The 16,071-nt window shown below is 38.5% G+C and overlaps 1 protein-coding gene across 1 annotated transcript; it reads right to left on the reverse strand.

Annotated features, from left to right (window-relative positions):
• Positions 1–889: 889 nt before the first annotated feature.
• Positions 890–6,865, reverse strand: LOC136282555 (polycystin-1-like protein 2). The gene is given in 18 exon segments (XM_066170217.1): positions 890–1,296; positions 1,299–1,380; positions 1,382–1,624; positions 1,626–1,922; positions 1,924–2,028; positions 2,030–2,245; positions 2,247–2,334; positions 2,451–2,532; positions 2,535–2,622; positions 3,391–3,816; positions 3,818–3,862; positions 3,864–4,043; positions 4,045–4,704; positions 5,064–5,300; positions 5,446–5,661; positions 5,663–5,779; positions 5,781–5,988; positions 6,678–6,865. Coding segments are annotated over 18 exon segments (3,885 nt in total).
• Positions 6,866–16,071: the final 9,206 nt, after the last annotated feature.

Raw genomic sequence — 16,071 nt, forward strand, 5'->3', positions numbered from 1 at the left:
AAACAAATGAAAAACCTTGTAGGGTCTAAAAATTTCCTGCTTCACCTCCAATTCCTGGCTGATTAGTCTCATAATCTCCTTTGCCGTCAACATTACGAGTTGATCGTAGAATGTGTTAGGTGGTCGTGGTCCAGGTCGATAGTCGATTTTAGGCTATAAGTAAGGGCATAACCTTTTCTGATAATTAATTCTACAAAATAAATGGGCAAGTCTATACCATCGGAAGCATGTATTTTCCCTTCATCTCTTGCTAATTCAGCTATTTTTCATTACTATCTCGACTGAATCGACTCCGTAAAACGCTTAGTTTAAAATAAATTAAAAAACCTCAACATTGAATACATAGCTTGCTGACACAATATCATAATGACGTCAGGATATTTAAACAAAAGGGACAATGCAGGTAAAACTTAGGTTTTCTTGGGGGTGAAACTACAGTCAGGAAGTTCTTGGCGATTACGAAAGTTTTGCATGATTTTTCATATCTTACAGGAAGTGGGTCTTGGAGGGGATGCGCGCCTTGACGAGATCGTTTTTAATGTGTGTTTCTGTTACTTATACGCCTTGTGTTCGTCGAGCATGGACCTGCTTTACTCAGTTTCAGATTTCCTATATCTAATCTGAAAAATCATGTGGGAATTCCATAAGTAACGTTGCGATTGTGAGCCAAATAAGCCAGAGCGGTACGGGAACCAAAAGCAACATATTATGAAGAATCAATAAACTCGAACTTGTTCTAGGTTCCTGTTGTAGGATGATCGTGCTTGTCCACTGACAAAATTATTGTCACTACTTCAAACTTAAAGAATTGAAGCCTTGTAGAAGCGAGATCTCACAAAGTTGGTTCCTTCTAAAATCGGCTCAAAATGAAGGTTAACGTATCGTAATACTAATGAGAATTAATCAATAACAAGAGCAGAGAATGAAACTCTTCCTCCTCCTCTAGTTCATCACCATCGATGTTCTCTGTCCGTCTCATGACTGCGCTTAGTCTTTTATCTAGTTTTCCTAACCGTTCCTCCGTGCACTGAAGAAGACTTTGAGAATTTAAACATAACGGTTCTGCCTCGGAACGACACATGTTGACAAAAGTTGTTTCGTCACAAAATAATTTAAATTCTGGTCGCCTTTTTCCTTCTTGAAATAAGTCCATGAAACGTTCCCCAATGAAGCGCGCCATTTCGAGCTCTTCTGAACTTCCTTCTGCGTTATCCTTAGCGTCAGTGTAGGATTCGTTCAGGACAGATACCAACATATTCATAAGAAATATCGTCATCATTAACATGAAAAAAAAACAAAAGTTGGACCGATAAAAGGTTTGTCTTTGCGAAGATCAGCAATTGGGACTGCTTTACCCAACAGAAATTCAAATTGCGAAATGAACAGCATGCAGATAACTAGAGTAATGATAAACTACTCCTCCGAAAAGCTGCATTCCTGATATAACAAACGCGTTGAATACTATGACAAAGAAAACAAAATAGGACAGTTGGTAGCCTGCAGACTGGCGGAAAGATGAAAACAAATATATGACGTAAGGATTAAAACGAATAAGATTTAGGAGCTTCACTGTAACCATAAAAATCGCGAGAGCAATAGAAGCATTTTCCCAGCTGGCCCAATTTTAAAGCAGAATGAAAATGAATTATTTCGAAAGGATTTTTTTGAATTGCATTGATGCTGTTTAAGATTTTCTTTGATCTCATCATGTAGCACGCAACGGACGTTGTAGAAGAGATGATCATCAAGAAATCAACCATATTCCAGACAGACTTGAAAAAACCCAACCGTTGTCGGTAAAGGTGAAACAACATCATGATGAGGTAGAATAGCACCATTGCCAAGAATAAAAACTGGCAAATGAGATAAAACATGAGAGCCCCCGACTCTGTGCTGTACAACTCAAGGGTGTCCACTCTCATAAACTGTGTAGGCTGCACCAGCTGCAATCATTTCGTAGATAAACGTAGCAATGCTAATTAAATTTGTATTGATATTGAACGTCGCAAGCTCCACAATTACTGATCGGAGTACTTCGATCAAGCCATCCATGGCCAATGGTTTCATCTAAAACGCCACGTGCTGTTTGCTCATCATATCCCAAGACGGCTACGTAACCACCTCCTCCATAAGTGTTGTACACGGCTTTTACAGGATCAGTGTCCAGCGTTTCAGCTGTCTGGTAACGCCAGGGTTTTGGACAAATTCGAAGTGCCTTTGGCCAGGATGTATTAAAGGGAAGTGGGCCGCCAGCCTGGAAGACTCAACTCTGTTGTGTCCTCTATCTCTGGAGAGTAATCGTAGTAGCAGTCTGGTATAGTTGCAGGAAGTGGACTTACAATGACCTTCAGGACACGAAAAAAAGGAATCAGAAGTTTGAAACGAATCGTAATAAAATTAATCGTATAAAAATAGTATTATAATTGAGTCAAATGTAATTATCATCAAACGTACTTTTAAGAATTCTTAACTGTCGCATCCAAGGCATGCCAATCAGTATGGACATCTTATTGGCGATGTAAACATCATTGGTTCTTCGAGGCCATTATACCAGTCCTGGTTGTATACGTTTGGTAGAAACTTCTCTGCCAGCCATCTCGACAGTCTTCGCGAATCAGTCACCTTAACACGGAACACAAAAGTAAGTTCACATAATTAGATTGAGGAATAATATTGACTTGTATTGGGTTAAGTTAAGTTAAGTAAAAGGGAGTGATTTATATGTTATTCAGAAACTGAACATAACCAAACTTCTACACTGCATTTAGTACTGCCGCCTTTACTTCGTTTCACCTAATAAAAAGATGAATGAAAATGATAAGAACTGTAGAAGGAGGGGGATCACTACACCACTCTAACTCATTATGAAATAACTCTCATCATGATCATTGTAATCAAGTCTATTTGTAACAGAATTATCGAACGTGATTGATTCTCATCATCCCGGTCTGGTATTAATTAGGACAATGTAAGTGCCATGCTTTTAATTGCACAGTTTTTTTTACCAGTGTGCGCGCCTTGCCTGTGTAATTAGATAGCACTCGTCATATGTGCACGCCATTGTCGCGCATTTCGTCAGAAAAAAATTGCTTGCTTGTCTGTTTGTTTGTTCTTTTTTTTTTGCAAAGCATCATAGATGCCGAGTTTTTCTCTCAAAGTTAGTCATAGTTTGAATTCTGCTAACAAAATTTTATATCGCCCCATTCACTCAGTAGTAATACTGGTAAGCAGTAATCACTCCTTGATTACAAACCGAATTGGCCTCCACTCAGTTCAGTTGCCATTACTAATCATCGTTATCGTTATTTCTATCAGTATTATCACTATGACTGTCATCCTTAATGTTATCGGTGTTTAATTCTAAAAGAGAAAAAACAAAGTGGTTCATACCTGATCAAAGCTTGCGAAAATATTTTTCATCTCTGTTGTCATCAAGAAACGATTCTCATTCTTGTTGCCATAACAGACTACAGACAGCAGAAACACAAATAATAAATGGAAGACAATTTCCCTCGCTTTACTTGCTAACTGAGGCCTCTTTTCGCTTCGTATGCGCATTTTCTCCATGAGGCTCTGTTTAAAGCGTTGTTTAGGATTATCACTTAAAAAATCCACGTTATCGTCACGAAGTTCACCATCTTTTACATCTCCCTCTTCCACATCATCCTGTTTGTTTCTAGTCATAAGAAAGGAAACTAAAATAACTGCTAACATGACCTTTGTTGGTTGCATAACAAAAACGTCTTGTCCATTGGAAATAAGAATGGAGGCCAGCCACTGCTCAGCGACTTCCTTACCCCACATTAAACTATAAAAATAACGTAAATGTTGCTGCTGTCATAGTGGTGACAAAGCAGAGAAAACCAAGCGATGTATACACAGAAATGTGGTAGCATACAGCCTTGACCATTTACTTCATCGACGAGCTGTTGTGCCTGAAATGAATCTTTATATTTGTCTTCTTTCTTCTCCTTTGTTCTACTAGACTTAAACAGAAACACTATCAGAACGTTTACAGGTGCAACTATTATAGCACTCTGTAACTCCAACGACTATTTGTCTCCAGGAAAACTTGAAAGGTCCAATTTGTATTGCTCCCGCTGACTCCCCGCCGATATTATAAAACATGGCATTGGCTATCATTGCACTGAAGAGAACTGAAAGACAACACGACGCTCTTTGCACGCGCGTGAATGTACTACTGCACGCTTTACTGAAGACTGACATCCACAAATGGCTGTCAGCTATCTTTCTCCCAAAACGCGATCTCACCTCCGCCGAAAAGGATGTAACTGCTTTGCTTTTTACACTAATTTCTATCTGCCCATCGTGTTTTTCAAGTGCAAGCCATCTATTTATGGGGAACACCCAGCGTTCTTCTGTTTGTCTGTCTCTGATTACCACTGTTTCTACAAACCAAGATGGATTTTCGCCTGAATTATCTTGTTCCAAAGTTAATTCGTTTAGATTTCCTAATGACTCGTTTGTAACCAGAACAAAACCGTTTATACTTCCTCGACCAAAAACTTCCTGTAAATCACCATGTTTTTGAAGAGTAATGAGATCATGTTCATCGTTGTCTCCTTTAATGCTCATCGTTACGTTTGCCGTTGTTGCTGAATCTTTCCAGACGCCAGTGCTGATAACCATGTCGTAGTAGTATGTTCCTTCTTCAACAAGATTTATTTGTAGCGGTGAGAAAATCTGCGAAAAACAAGTAAACATAACATAGTTTACCTTGTTAATATGGTAGTGGTGCCACACAAAGAGTAACGTCATGAGCTGAGGATGGGAGACCGAACTTTCGATTATTTCCCCGCTAAACAATTGAAATGTCCAGCGAAAACACCTCCTTAACTTAAAGAGACTGTTTCAATTTGATTTCACATTGCTTGACACATTCTTTCATTTCTTTGGATGTAAGAGACAATAAAGAAGAAAGCTACACTTTGGTATAGAGTAAAAATTGGAAAAGGTCATATTTTCTCATCGTAAGCACTTAACTGTTTACTACTGCGGGATGATTTGTACGTAAATATTACATGCAATACTTAAATTCATACCTTGCTTTCATCTCTTTTGTCAGCCCTCCTTGCAAATATAAGAGCTACAAAGTAAATAAGGAACGCACATGCAATTGTCACGAGCACTGAAATGTTGCCCGACTCGCTAAGTCGAGCAAACTCCGTGAAAACTTTGTCGAAGTCAATGGGATTGGGAGCTTGAATGAAGTTTCCGCCGAAAGACGTCAGATGGTTGCAGAGGCATTTGAGATGTGTGGTGTTAGAGCCCACGTCGACCTGCCATGGAAATATAAAAAAACACCTGCCATCAGTATATGTCGATAGATTTCCTTCTAGGATTTAGCTCACCTTGTAGGGTAATGTGGCTGGTTATCCTGTTTTCTAAGAATTTTTTTGAAATCATGATTTTATTGAAACTTACTCTGCAACCATCGGATGTCCACTTTTCCTCATCTTCAGACCAATACAAACAACTTGATTGGGTTATAGTAAACGTATAGTTGACATCAGTTTGTGGGTTATATTGAGGTACAATCGTCTGAAGGATCCCTTTCGGAGGTGGATCTTTGACGCCAACGCATGATCGTCTCTGGCGACTATGGCCAAAGCATGACCGTGTCTCTCGGAATGCTCGCTTACATTTTTCGATTCTTCATATAATAACCTATATAAATGTGACTTGGTTCGATAGGAAGTATGGTAACGATTCTCTCTTCTGGAATACACGAAGTTTCGTTGGCCGCGCTCTTTGTCACATTTCCCGCACTTTGACGTGAGCTTTAGCGTAAAGTTGAGGTCAGAGTCCTCTGTGGAAGGTCTTGACCCAAATTTCACAAACATTTTAACTAATGTTTCCTCTTTTGCCACACCCAGGCTGATGGAAACAGGTACATCTGCTAGGTCGGCGTAATAGCTCCTCATAGTCAATTGGTTTGGCTTTAGAAAATAATGCTCTGATCCGTTGCTGGTATTTGAAGGTGGGGTGGAAATAGGTATAAACTATCTCAATGTTACTATCGAGGTTTGAAACATTCAGTTTTGTTGCATTTTCCGTTTGAAGCTCGAGGCTAATGACACTGGACTGGACTTTCTTGCTGCTATTGTCCCAAGAGAAGGGATTAAAGTCAGCACTTTCATCTGCAAAAACAGAACACAGAGGATATACTTTTTCAACTAAAAGGCGTAATTTACTAACGAGACTATTCGCTCTACGAAGGGCTGGACGCTCTAAAAGTCAGGTTTAGAAACTATCTGAGGTGGCCAATTCAGTTGATCAAGCCTCTAGTTTCACACTTTGAGAATCAGTGTCCTGCTGTGATATACCCAGCACGTATTCTGAAAATAAAACGTATTTGGAGAAACATTTCGAAGTTTGTGTGTATGACTTTTCTACAATACTGCAGTAAAGAATGTGTAAGCCATCATTGCAACTGAGAAACACAAAAAAATTGTTTCGGAACGCTTAGTCATCAAAGCAATTGGATCGAATACAATTTCGCAGCAATAAGTGACGTAAGGAGAGTAATTTAAAATAAAAGGTTCAAACTTTTGATGCAAACGCTAAACGTCAAAAGCGTTGACAGATAGTTGCTAATGACATTCAATTTTGAAAATGCCAGGTTTGTTGTATATCTACGCTTTAAAACTCCATACCTTTGCATGATGTTTCCATCAGCCATATTCCCTAGGTTTCCTGGTAGTCTAAATTTTGTTGGTCCATCTTCCATATTAAGACCCTTTATACCGTCAGCAGATACCTTCTTAAGGGTCGATGTCAAGCCAGGCGTTTTTAGGACAAGATTTTCAGAGGGAACCAGGCGTGCGAAAAATGCGTCGTTCATAGCGTCCAGTTTTTAGCAGCTTGCTTCACACTCTCCTGTGGTAAAAAAGAGTTTCTGTTAAAATTTTGTACTAAATGTAATTTCCGAGCGATAATCAATTTCTTGACTAGGAATTTGCAAGCGTTATTTGTTTGATTCTGTCTGTGGTAGCTAATTTTTAGTGCTCACATATTTTAATTTGGTCAGAAAATTTCATCTTGATAGAAACACCCTCATCTCCGTGCAAACAATTGGAGCAGTTAAGTTACGCAAGATGTCGTTTCAGTGAAACTCCTTGATATGTACAGGATAACATAATATGAGTTACTCTCGTTTACTTAATTTCGTGAATCCAATTTTGTCATACCTTCTCAGATTCAGTGCTCTTTCTTAAATCTCCACTTTCTTTGCTTGATTCAGGGGAAGACTTTAGAACGTTTTTTAGACACGTGGTGATACTGACAGCCGATTCTTCTAGTTCATCAGAAAATGGCTCCTCTAAGTCACCAAGGACAGACTTAAGTAGTTCTGTTGTGGCATCCGTTAGTTTCATAGTTTCATTCTAAAAAAGGCATTTGATTACGATCAAAACAATGTACATGTATTTTGTAATACTTTGCTGTTCTTGTGTAAGAGAAGAGAAGGCTAGATTCTTACCGCAGAATTTCCACAGTCATTGCAAGATTGAGCATCTTGGTTACCACCTGCTAGTTTGACTACACCCATAACAGTTCGGGACATCTGAAGGTCCTCCGGCCTTATGGAGGTAAACTTTTCCACTAACGTACTTGAAATCTACGCCAGTAAATGAAATATCTAAAGTTTTTGGGAGCTAAAAAAAGCTTAAAAGGAGTAAAAAATTTTGAAATTGTTACCTCAGATTAATATCAGGTATACAACAACGAATTTTTACATACATGTATTAGATAATCTCTTGTCGATGGCGTAAGAAGCAAACAAATGATCAATCAAACAAACAAACACACAGCTCTCCACTGCTTATAAAAAAAAACATTACAGTAAGTGGACCCACTAGTGTTTTGGTATCTTTGCTGAGCGTCTGCCCACACTCTGTTTCTTCGCTGGCTGATTTGAGAACAGTGATAGCAAGTTGAGAGGCTTGACTAATTTCACCCTTCTTTAGAAATTTATCCAACTCGCTGTCGTCCCCAATGACGAAACCTTTCAATTTTTTAGACACTTCTTCTACCGATGAACGGCAAGGATCGAGTTGGGATGATGGCACCACCTTGTGGAAAACAGAACAAATGTTTGAAAGCTTTAATAGGTGGCGGATGAAAGTTTACTTTTTATAAAAGTATTTTGCGCCTTTCGACTACTAAAGCAATCTCATATTGCTCAAATTCACTTGTACTTGAAACAAAAGTGGTCACTAAAATTATTAAATCAGCAAACTACTCGTTTCTTGATTGTTTTGCTTCGATTCTTCTTTTCCTTCTTTAATTTTGGAGTGGTGAAACTTTTCCCGTTTAGTCTACGTCTGTGTTTTCTTAATACTTGGGTGCGGAGGGTGCAACAATCCCTCAGGACTTTGTACGCTATTCAACTCTACGCATCAATCATAGTTGTGCTCATGTGACACTGGATAGATTCCATAGTCCTTTTAGAGAAACCGTCAGAGGCATACAGTTTTTATCATTACCTTCACAGAGAGCTTCTCCACAAGGGCCACACCAACAGCATTCTTGATAATAATGTTGATTGACAGCTGATAATCGTTTTCCGGTAATCCAGAGGGCAAGACTGTCGAAACAGATTTTGCAGAGGTGCCATAGGATATTGGCTCGTCCCCAACACGAAATTCGTAAGATAGTGGTGTACTTTTATCTTGCCATTCAAAGCATTCAAATGAAAATTTTGTTTCCAAAGAGAAACCTACAACGGCTGATGGCACGCAGTAGCCACTGTGGGGCTGCCCAGCTGTCTCAAACTCGAGCACTGCAAATCCAGCTGTTCCACCGGGGGGTATCACAGTTAAGTTCAGAGTGTATTTCGAGCTTGACTGCAAGGAATTCTTTTTGATAATCATGTTGGTTGCATTTATAGCAGTCGATGTCATATTGGGTAGAATATTTATGAGTTCCAGTTGATTTGAATCATTATTGAATCTCATTAATTGCCATAGATACTCTGAACCAATACAGGGGGAATTGAGACACTCTGATGTTACTCGAAACTTATTCGAAGCAGAGACTATTTTACCACAATCCACAAAACACCTGCATGAAAATAAGAGAATTAAAATAGATTGATTGTTATAATTCATTTTGCATTGATCTGAGGAAAAGACAACAATAAAAACAACAACAACGATATGAAAGACGGGTCACATTCCTGACGCACTCAACATTGCTTGAGGCCAAGTCGAGAAAAGCCTCAGCTTTGCGTGTGATTGGTTGAAGGTAGAACAAAGCCACTGCAATCACCACTTTGTAATGTTTTCACCAAAACAGAATGATTGTGTGTAGAGGATGACTGAAAGAGAGGAAGAATTGAATAAAACAATCCTTTTAAAGTACCTTAAGCTAACTTGAGGTATCTCACCAGCTGCTATCTCAAAAATAATTTCGGCAAAATGACTTCGATCATCCTTGGACACTGTTAGTCTGAGAACGTATTTTTTTCTAAGATAAAGCACATCAGGGATAATGCCTATGGATGTTAGAGTTACGTCTCCCTTGAAAGAACCAAAGCAATTGTCTTTGAAAGAAGTATTAGCTCCAAGAAGATAACAGGACCAGGTAAATTTCAGCCCACTGTAGTTTCCAGGACCAATATCTCCATCATAGCTAAGGGATCCATCCACTGTAACAGTGTCTTTTAGAGCCCCAAAGAACGCTACTTCCTCCATCGATTATGGCTCGCAAAGGAGCTGAAATAACTTTGATAAAGCCGTAATCAAAAGCCTTGAGAGTTTCTGAGGATACTGAATCACCGAATTTAATAGACGCAGTAAATTTTACTTGATAGTTTCCAGAAGGAACGGATCGCCTATTTATGGTCCACTGTGCAGTTCCTGACTGACTAAAGTTCCCACTGGTGATTCAGAAGCTACCAGCTCCTGTTCACTAATTAAACGCCATTCCATGACACTTTCCAACACAGGTTTATCTGGAAGATCTTCGATGATTGCCTGATGGATACTTTTTTCAGACCGCTTGACAGTAGTTGCCAAATATTTGTCCTTGGATATGTTTTTAATCGTTACAGAGAAATCTCCTGTTAAAACAAGATCCAATGGACGGGTTAAACGTATTCTTATGAATCAATCAGGAGAAAAAGAGATAAACTGTGTAGCATGAACTAAAGTACATATTATATATATCATAAGTTTTTGTGGGGGGTTATTATCAATTGTAGTTATGGTGATCAAACGAAGAACTAGCTCACTCACCAAAGGGCTCACAAGAAATACCGTCTCCTTGGTAGTCAGTCCTACACTCACAGGTGAATGATCCATCATTATTGTAACAGTGAGCAACACCATGACAGTTGTGAGTTGCTGTGGCACACTCATCAATATCTGTGAGATTGTATCGTTTAGTTCAAAGTTCTAATTCATAACAACAAACCATACAGCATCGTGGGCAAGGTAGAAGGAAAACTTGCTTATAAATTATGCCGATGAAAACGGTAAATTTTTTTTTCATGTTTGTTTTTCTTCGCTCCTCGTATTTTGTTTGTTTGTTTGTATGTTGTTTCTTTCATATAGCTTACTATTCCGCTTGTTCTGCAGATCATTCGGTAATTGTAGGCATTAACTGCAGCTTCTAGACCGCAAAGACTTTCAGTATCCAGAGATCTCGATCAAAAATATTAAGGTACACTGTGTATGGCTGTATGGCTGTAGATTGATAATATTTATAACAACTTTCATACCAGTACATGTAACACCATCTCCTGAATATCCTTGAAAACAAGTACAGTTGAACCCACCATAAGTGTTAGAACAATCCGCATTTGAATGGCAGTTGTGAGTTGCATCTGTGCATTCATCAATATCTGAAGCAATCAGACACAGCATTACCTCGTTACACAAAATTTGACATTCAAAAGGGAAACGGTACCTGCAATGCCTGCTTAGTACATTTGGTTATTTGGGAATTTTTAGTTAACATGGACAAAGTATAATTAAGTATACCTATCAAATAAAATGTGGTCCTGTTTTGTTTTATTTCGTTTTTGCTGATTTTTTCCCCTCTATACGCCAAATACAATGTAAATCGGGGTGATATCCAGGTTTTTAATATCAGTTGGGGCTGGGCGAAATTTACGCGATGATAATGCTGCTACAGTGTCTTAAAACGAAAATGATAAAAAGGAAAAGTTTAATAAAAAACAAGTACAAAAATGGATATAAAATCTAAGGATTTCACACCTGTGCATTGTCTAGTGCGTAGCGAGACTATAACGATGATATTGTTGCTACAATGTTTACTACGATAGTGATTAAAAAAAGAAGAATACGAAAAGAAAAGATGATGAAAATGGAAAGAAAATACGAGGATACCGCACCTGCACACTGTCGACCATCTCCTGAAAATCCTCCTTTGCAACTACAAGTAAACGCACCATCGGTGTTGGAACATTCTGCGTCTTTGTGGCAGTCATCAATGCTGCTGGTGCATTCATCGATATCTGAAGTTATAAAGAGACATATTCCAGTGATTTTCATGTTTCCGGGTTGGAGAGAGGAAAGCGGGACACATAAAGCGATCAGTAGGCACATGTTTCCCCTTAATCAATGGGTATCTTAAGCAATCTGGACAGCAATACCGAGTAAGACGATTGAAAAATAAATGTATATGCTTTGTTAGAATTATGTGTCTCGTAAGGCGGCACTCTTCAACTTCACCAAAACAAGTAAGAGCAACATTGATTCTCAAGTGGAAACTTAGATAACTTTTGGTCGGGGGTTTCCCTTCGAAAATTTGGTTGATTTCACGGTTTTGTTTTTCAAAGAACGGCGAACAAGTTTACAAAGTTGTAAAAGCACGAGGTGAACCATTGTTCCACCCAATTAATTTGATTGTTTCCCATTTCCTTGTTGACGTCGCCAGTGTAGTCTGCTTAAGGTTCAGATTAATTGAGGAAAAAAAGTCAATATACCGCGTTACAGGCAAATAAACTAGTTGCGCATAAATGGCGGACCGTAATAGTTAAAGAACAATTTTCTTATGCTATCATACCTGTACATGTAACACCATTTCCTGAATATCCTTGAATGCAAGCACAGCCGAAAGAGCCTTGAGTGTTAGAACAATCTGCTTTCGCATAACAGTTATGCGAGGCATCTGTGCATTCATCAACATCTACCGGCAAGGAGATATAATCAGCCCGTGCACACAAACTATAACACTTGTGTAACTCTGACTTTCTGTGTTGCAATCGAAGGAAAGAATCAACACTTTCAGAGATTTTTGAGATCTAGGATCAAGATTTGCTACTAAGAGGTCATCTATCGACCTTTTAACGTTTTCAAAACCTTTAAGTAACTGCAAAATACACTGTTGCCAACGGCCTCCAACTGGAGAAATTGCTGATTTGGTTTTTTTTTCCCTTTCAGTCATTAAAGATCAAAAGATATGCAAGTGCCCTATATTGGGAGAGAGAATAAAAGGTATGAATTTATCACCTGTGCATTGACGTCCATCTCCTGTGAATCCATGTTTACAACTACAAGTAAATACACCCTCTGTGTTTTCACAATCAGCATCTTGGTGACAGTCATGGGCACCATTAGTGCATTCGTCGATATCTTAGATAATGAGAACAAGGGTTATGTAAGTTTATATTGCTAATACCTCTCTTATCAATATCTATTCGATGGAATGATGATGGCTTTAATAAACAGTTTACAGCCTACCACTCACTCTGCATTAAAAGAAGAAATTTGATGAATAGAGTGGAATAATAACGTACCCCAAAACTATTTTTTCACTCTCAAGCATAAGTGGACCATTTATTAGCTATCAATTGTTATTTACGCACGAATTGACAGCTCTGAGTGATTCAGCAAATAAGCAAACAACCAATCTTAATGTAGTCCTGCTATTTTTAAGTTCCACCCGTTCGTTTTGGTTGAGTATTATTAACAATTTTCGAACAATCATTCCCATCTACCGGCCGAAGAACTCGCTTTTGGCTACAGGCAATCAATCCCTGATCTCCCATATGAGAGAAGTTCATTTTCACCTTCGGACATACCACAATCCTCTGAAAGATAACACCACAGCAGAAGCCGATAATATATAGAATCTCTTCTTTCCCCTCGTCATTTTTTTCACGATATCTCCTAGTTTCCTTTTTTTCAGCATCTTGCACCGTTCATTTAATCAGCTTAATCTACCAAAATTCTTGGATTTCTCGACATGTGTGGCTGTAACACCAGTGATTGCCATCACCTTTTTCAAGCTTTCAATTTTAACTTATTTCCTGTCCAAATATGAATTGTTGATGAATATGCATGTGGGGAGACCTCACTACCATTTTAAGCTTGATTCTCTAAAGAACCTTAAAAGATGTAAGAGATGCCCAAACACTAACCGCTACAAGATACACCGTCGCCAGTAAAACCAGCTTTACAAGAGCATGTAAATGTGCCAGGAGTATTGGAACATATGGCTTGTGAGTGACAATTATGGCCTCCTGAGGTACATTCATTGGTATCTAATGACACGGAAAATACAACCAACCAATTAAAAGTTTGTCCTTACCATGACGTGGCCAAAGTGAATGGTTAAAAAAACTGGTGGGGAAATTATGTGAATTCTTAACGGCGGGAATTCAATAATCTTTTAACTCATATAATCCACAGGTTGGAAAAATTGGGATATAATCGGTATCGAACACAACCTTATTCGGGGAAGAAATCAATCACAACGGCCATTGCCTCTTGTCCTTTATCGTCATTAAAGATCAAACTTCTCGTTTCACTAGGATTGACTTAAAATCTAAAGTGAGAAGTTTTACTCAAATTTGCACTGAGAACGAAAACAAAAAACAAATTAGCAAATGAGAGGGAGAAAAACACCTTTTCTATTTTTTTCTGAACGATAAGGCTCTACACTAAGGTTCTATGAAGGAGTGTAAGTGATTACCATCAATTAATTTTACACACATACCTTGACAAGGAGTGCCTGAATAACCAGATGGACAGGTACATGCAGTTGAGCCAGGATTGGCATGACATGCATCGTTCTCATCTGTTGAAGACGAAATCATTCTGACTAAGAAATGACTTAATGGCTTAATGCCCAACTAATCATGAGTAAACCAGATACTACAGCGCTCAAGTGTACCCACAAACATTAGAAGTGCTTCATTTTTTCATACCAAATCAGTATTGATCAAGGTTTTTTCAACTCTTACCACAACAAAATATGTCTAGATTTTCTTTTAATATTGATAGTCCTATGTTAATATTATTGGAAGAAATTCTATAAAAAGGCTTGGGACACTAAGGTTGTTTATGCTTCGCACTTATTCATCAATTTGCGCAAGAACCAATTGAAACTGCATAAAGTGGAACATTTTATAATTCTTTATAAAGAAAAATCTACCATATTACTGGATCTTTGGGTCCGTACCTCTTGCGTCGATGTGACCTTTTAATTAGATGACTTTTAATTTCCCATCGAACCATTTTTCTTTCTCGAACTTTGTTCATTATTTTCCCCCACCCCTTCCGCCCCGCTCCAAAGTATGTAACAACATTGAAAACGGGGTGGCCGAAAAGTAGCGATCTACCCCACAGGCGACCTCCAGCAACGAGACAAGGCTGGTGAACAATATTTACAGAAAAGCTGCTCAATGCAGTGCAGCTCTTTAAAAAAAAAACCTGATGTTCTTGATGTGACACTTACCATTAACACCACAATACCGCTGGTGACAGCCGTTAACTGATTGCAGTTTGTAAACGTAGAATCCACTACAGTTACGTATTTCCGTCCCGGGGTAAGCCACATGTTCACAACTTGAGCCGTAATGCATATACGCTGTTCTCGTCACCTTCTGGTAAGCTGAGGAGGGGTGATCGCCACCACCGATCCAACCCGCCATGTGGCTATTGCAACTTTGTATTGGAATACAATGAGTAGCCATCATTATTCCAGCAGCACCCTCGAAGCGGTACCAACCGTCATGATCACTGGCAAGATTATTATCGCATATCATAGAATGTCCAGTACTGCTCCAATATCTGCCCGGCTTATTGAAAACGTTGTACGATGTACATTCATCTGGGACATCATCAGAATCTGAGGAAAAGTAATTTAAAATTACCCAGTTCAACTAAAGCTTCTTTTAAAAAAGACAATTTCAGAATATGTCTCCAGAGTAAGAAAAGAAACAGATTCCAAGTTAGATCTGTTCCGAGTTAGCCGTCTTATATGGGTATACCTGAATAGCTCATGTTTAGATAGCGCTGGGACTTGTGGATCCATTTTCACTAATGCAAAAAGAGTTCTGCGCATTTATGGATTGAGAGATGTTGCCAATTTTAAGCCTGGCCTTAGTCAATTTGCAAATAATATTTACGCTAATGCCGTCGTTTCTGTTATTGTTGTTCTTGATATTATTATCATTTTTATTATCTCTGGTAGTAGTTGTTTTGATTTTATCGTCATTATCAAAATTGACATTGTCATTGTTACCAACATTAGTATCATTATTACTATCACTATCACTGGTGCTATTATCATTTTTATTACCATTACTATTATTATTAAAATCCTTCGCTGAGAATTTGGTCTTTGTTTGTCATCATCATTTTATTTTTTCCGAGTTTTCTCTACCTTCCTCAAACCGATAAGTTTTTAACCCTTTGTTGACCAATGTCCGATATATCGTATATCTTACGTGACTGCAGTTTTTATCTCAGCGGCTATCCTAAATAAATTTTACCAGGCCTCTACGGTTATTTTTTGTTAACAACGCCTGTAGCTTTCATTTGCGAGCATTTTCGTGATTCTTTCATTATTACCAAATATTACCAATATTTGCTGGGTTTTGATCTTCAGTGACATTTTTACAACATGTCATGAAGGAGAATAATGTAAGCTACTCAAAATTTGATCGACCATTTCGAGGGAATCTTTGATATTCCTTGTGACGGAGCCAGATCGGACATCGAAGACTTCGAAGACGATCTTTCTGACGCGGCAGAGTCCTTAGATTCAATTCCAAAGGAAGAGGATGAAGACGAT

Source organism: Pocillopora verrucosa, chromosome 7, assembly GCF_036669915.1.
Source record: "Pocillopora verrucosa isolate sample1 chromosome 7, ASM3666991v2, whole genome shotgun sequence".
Classification (NCBI taxonomy): domain Eukaryota; kingdom Metazoa; phylum Cnidaria; class Anthozoa; order Scleractinia; family Pocilloporidae; genus Pocillopora; species Pocillopora verrucosa.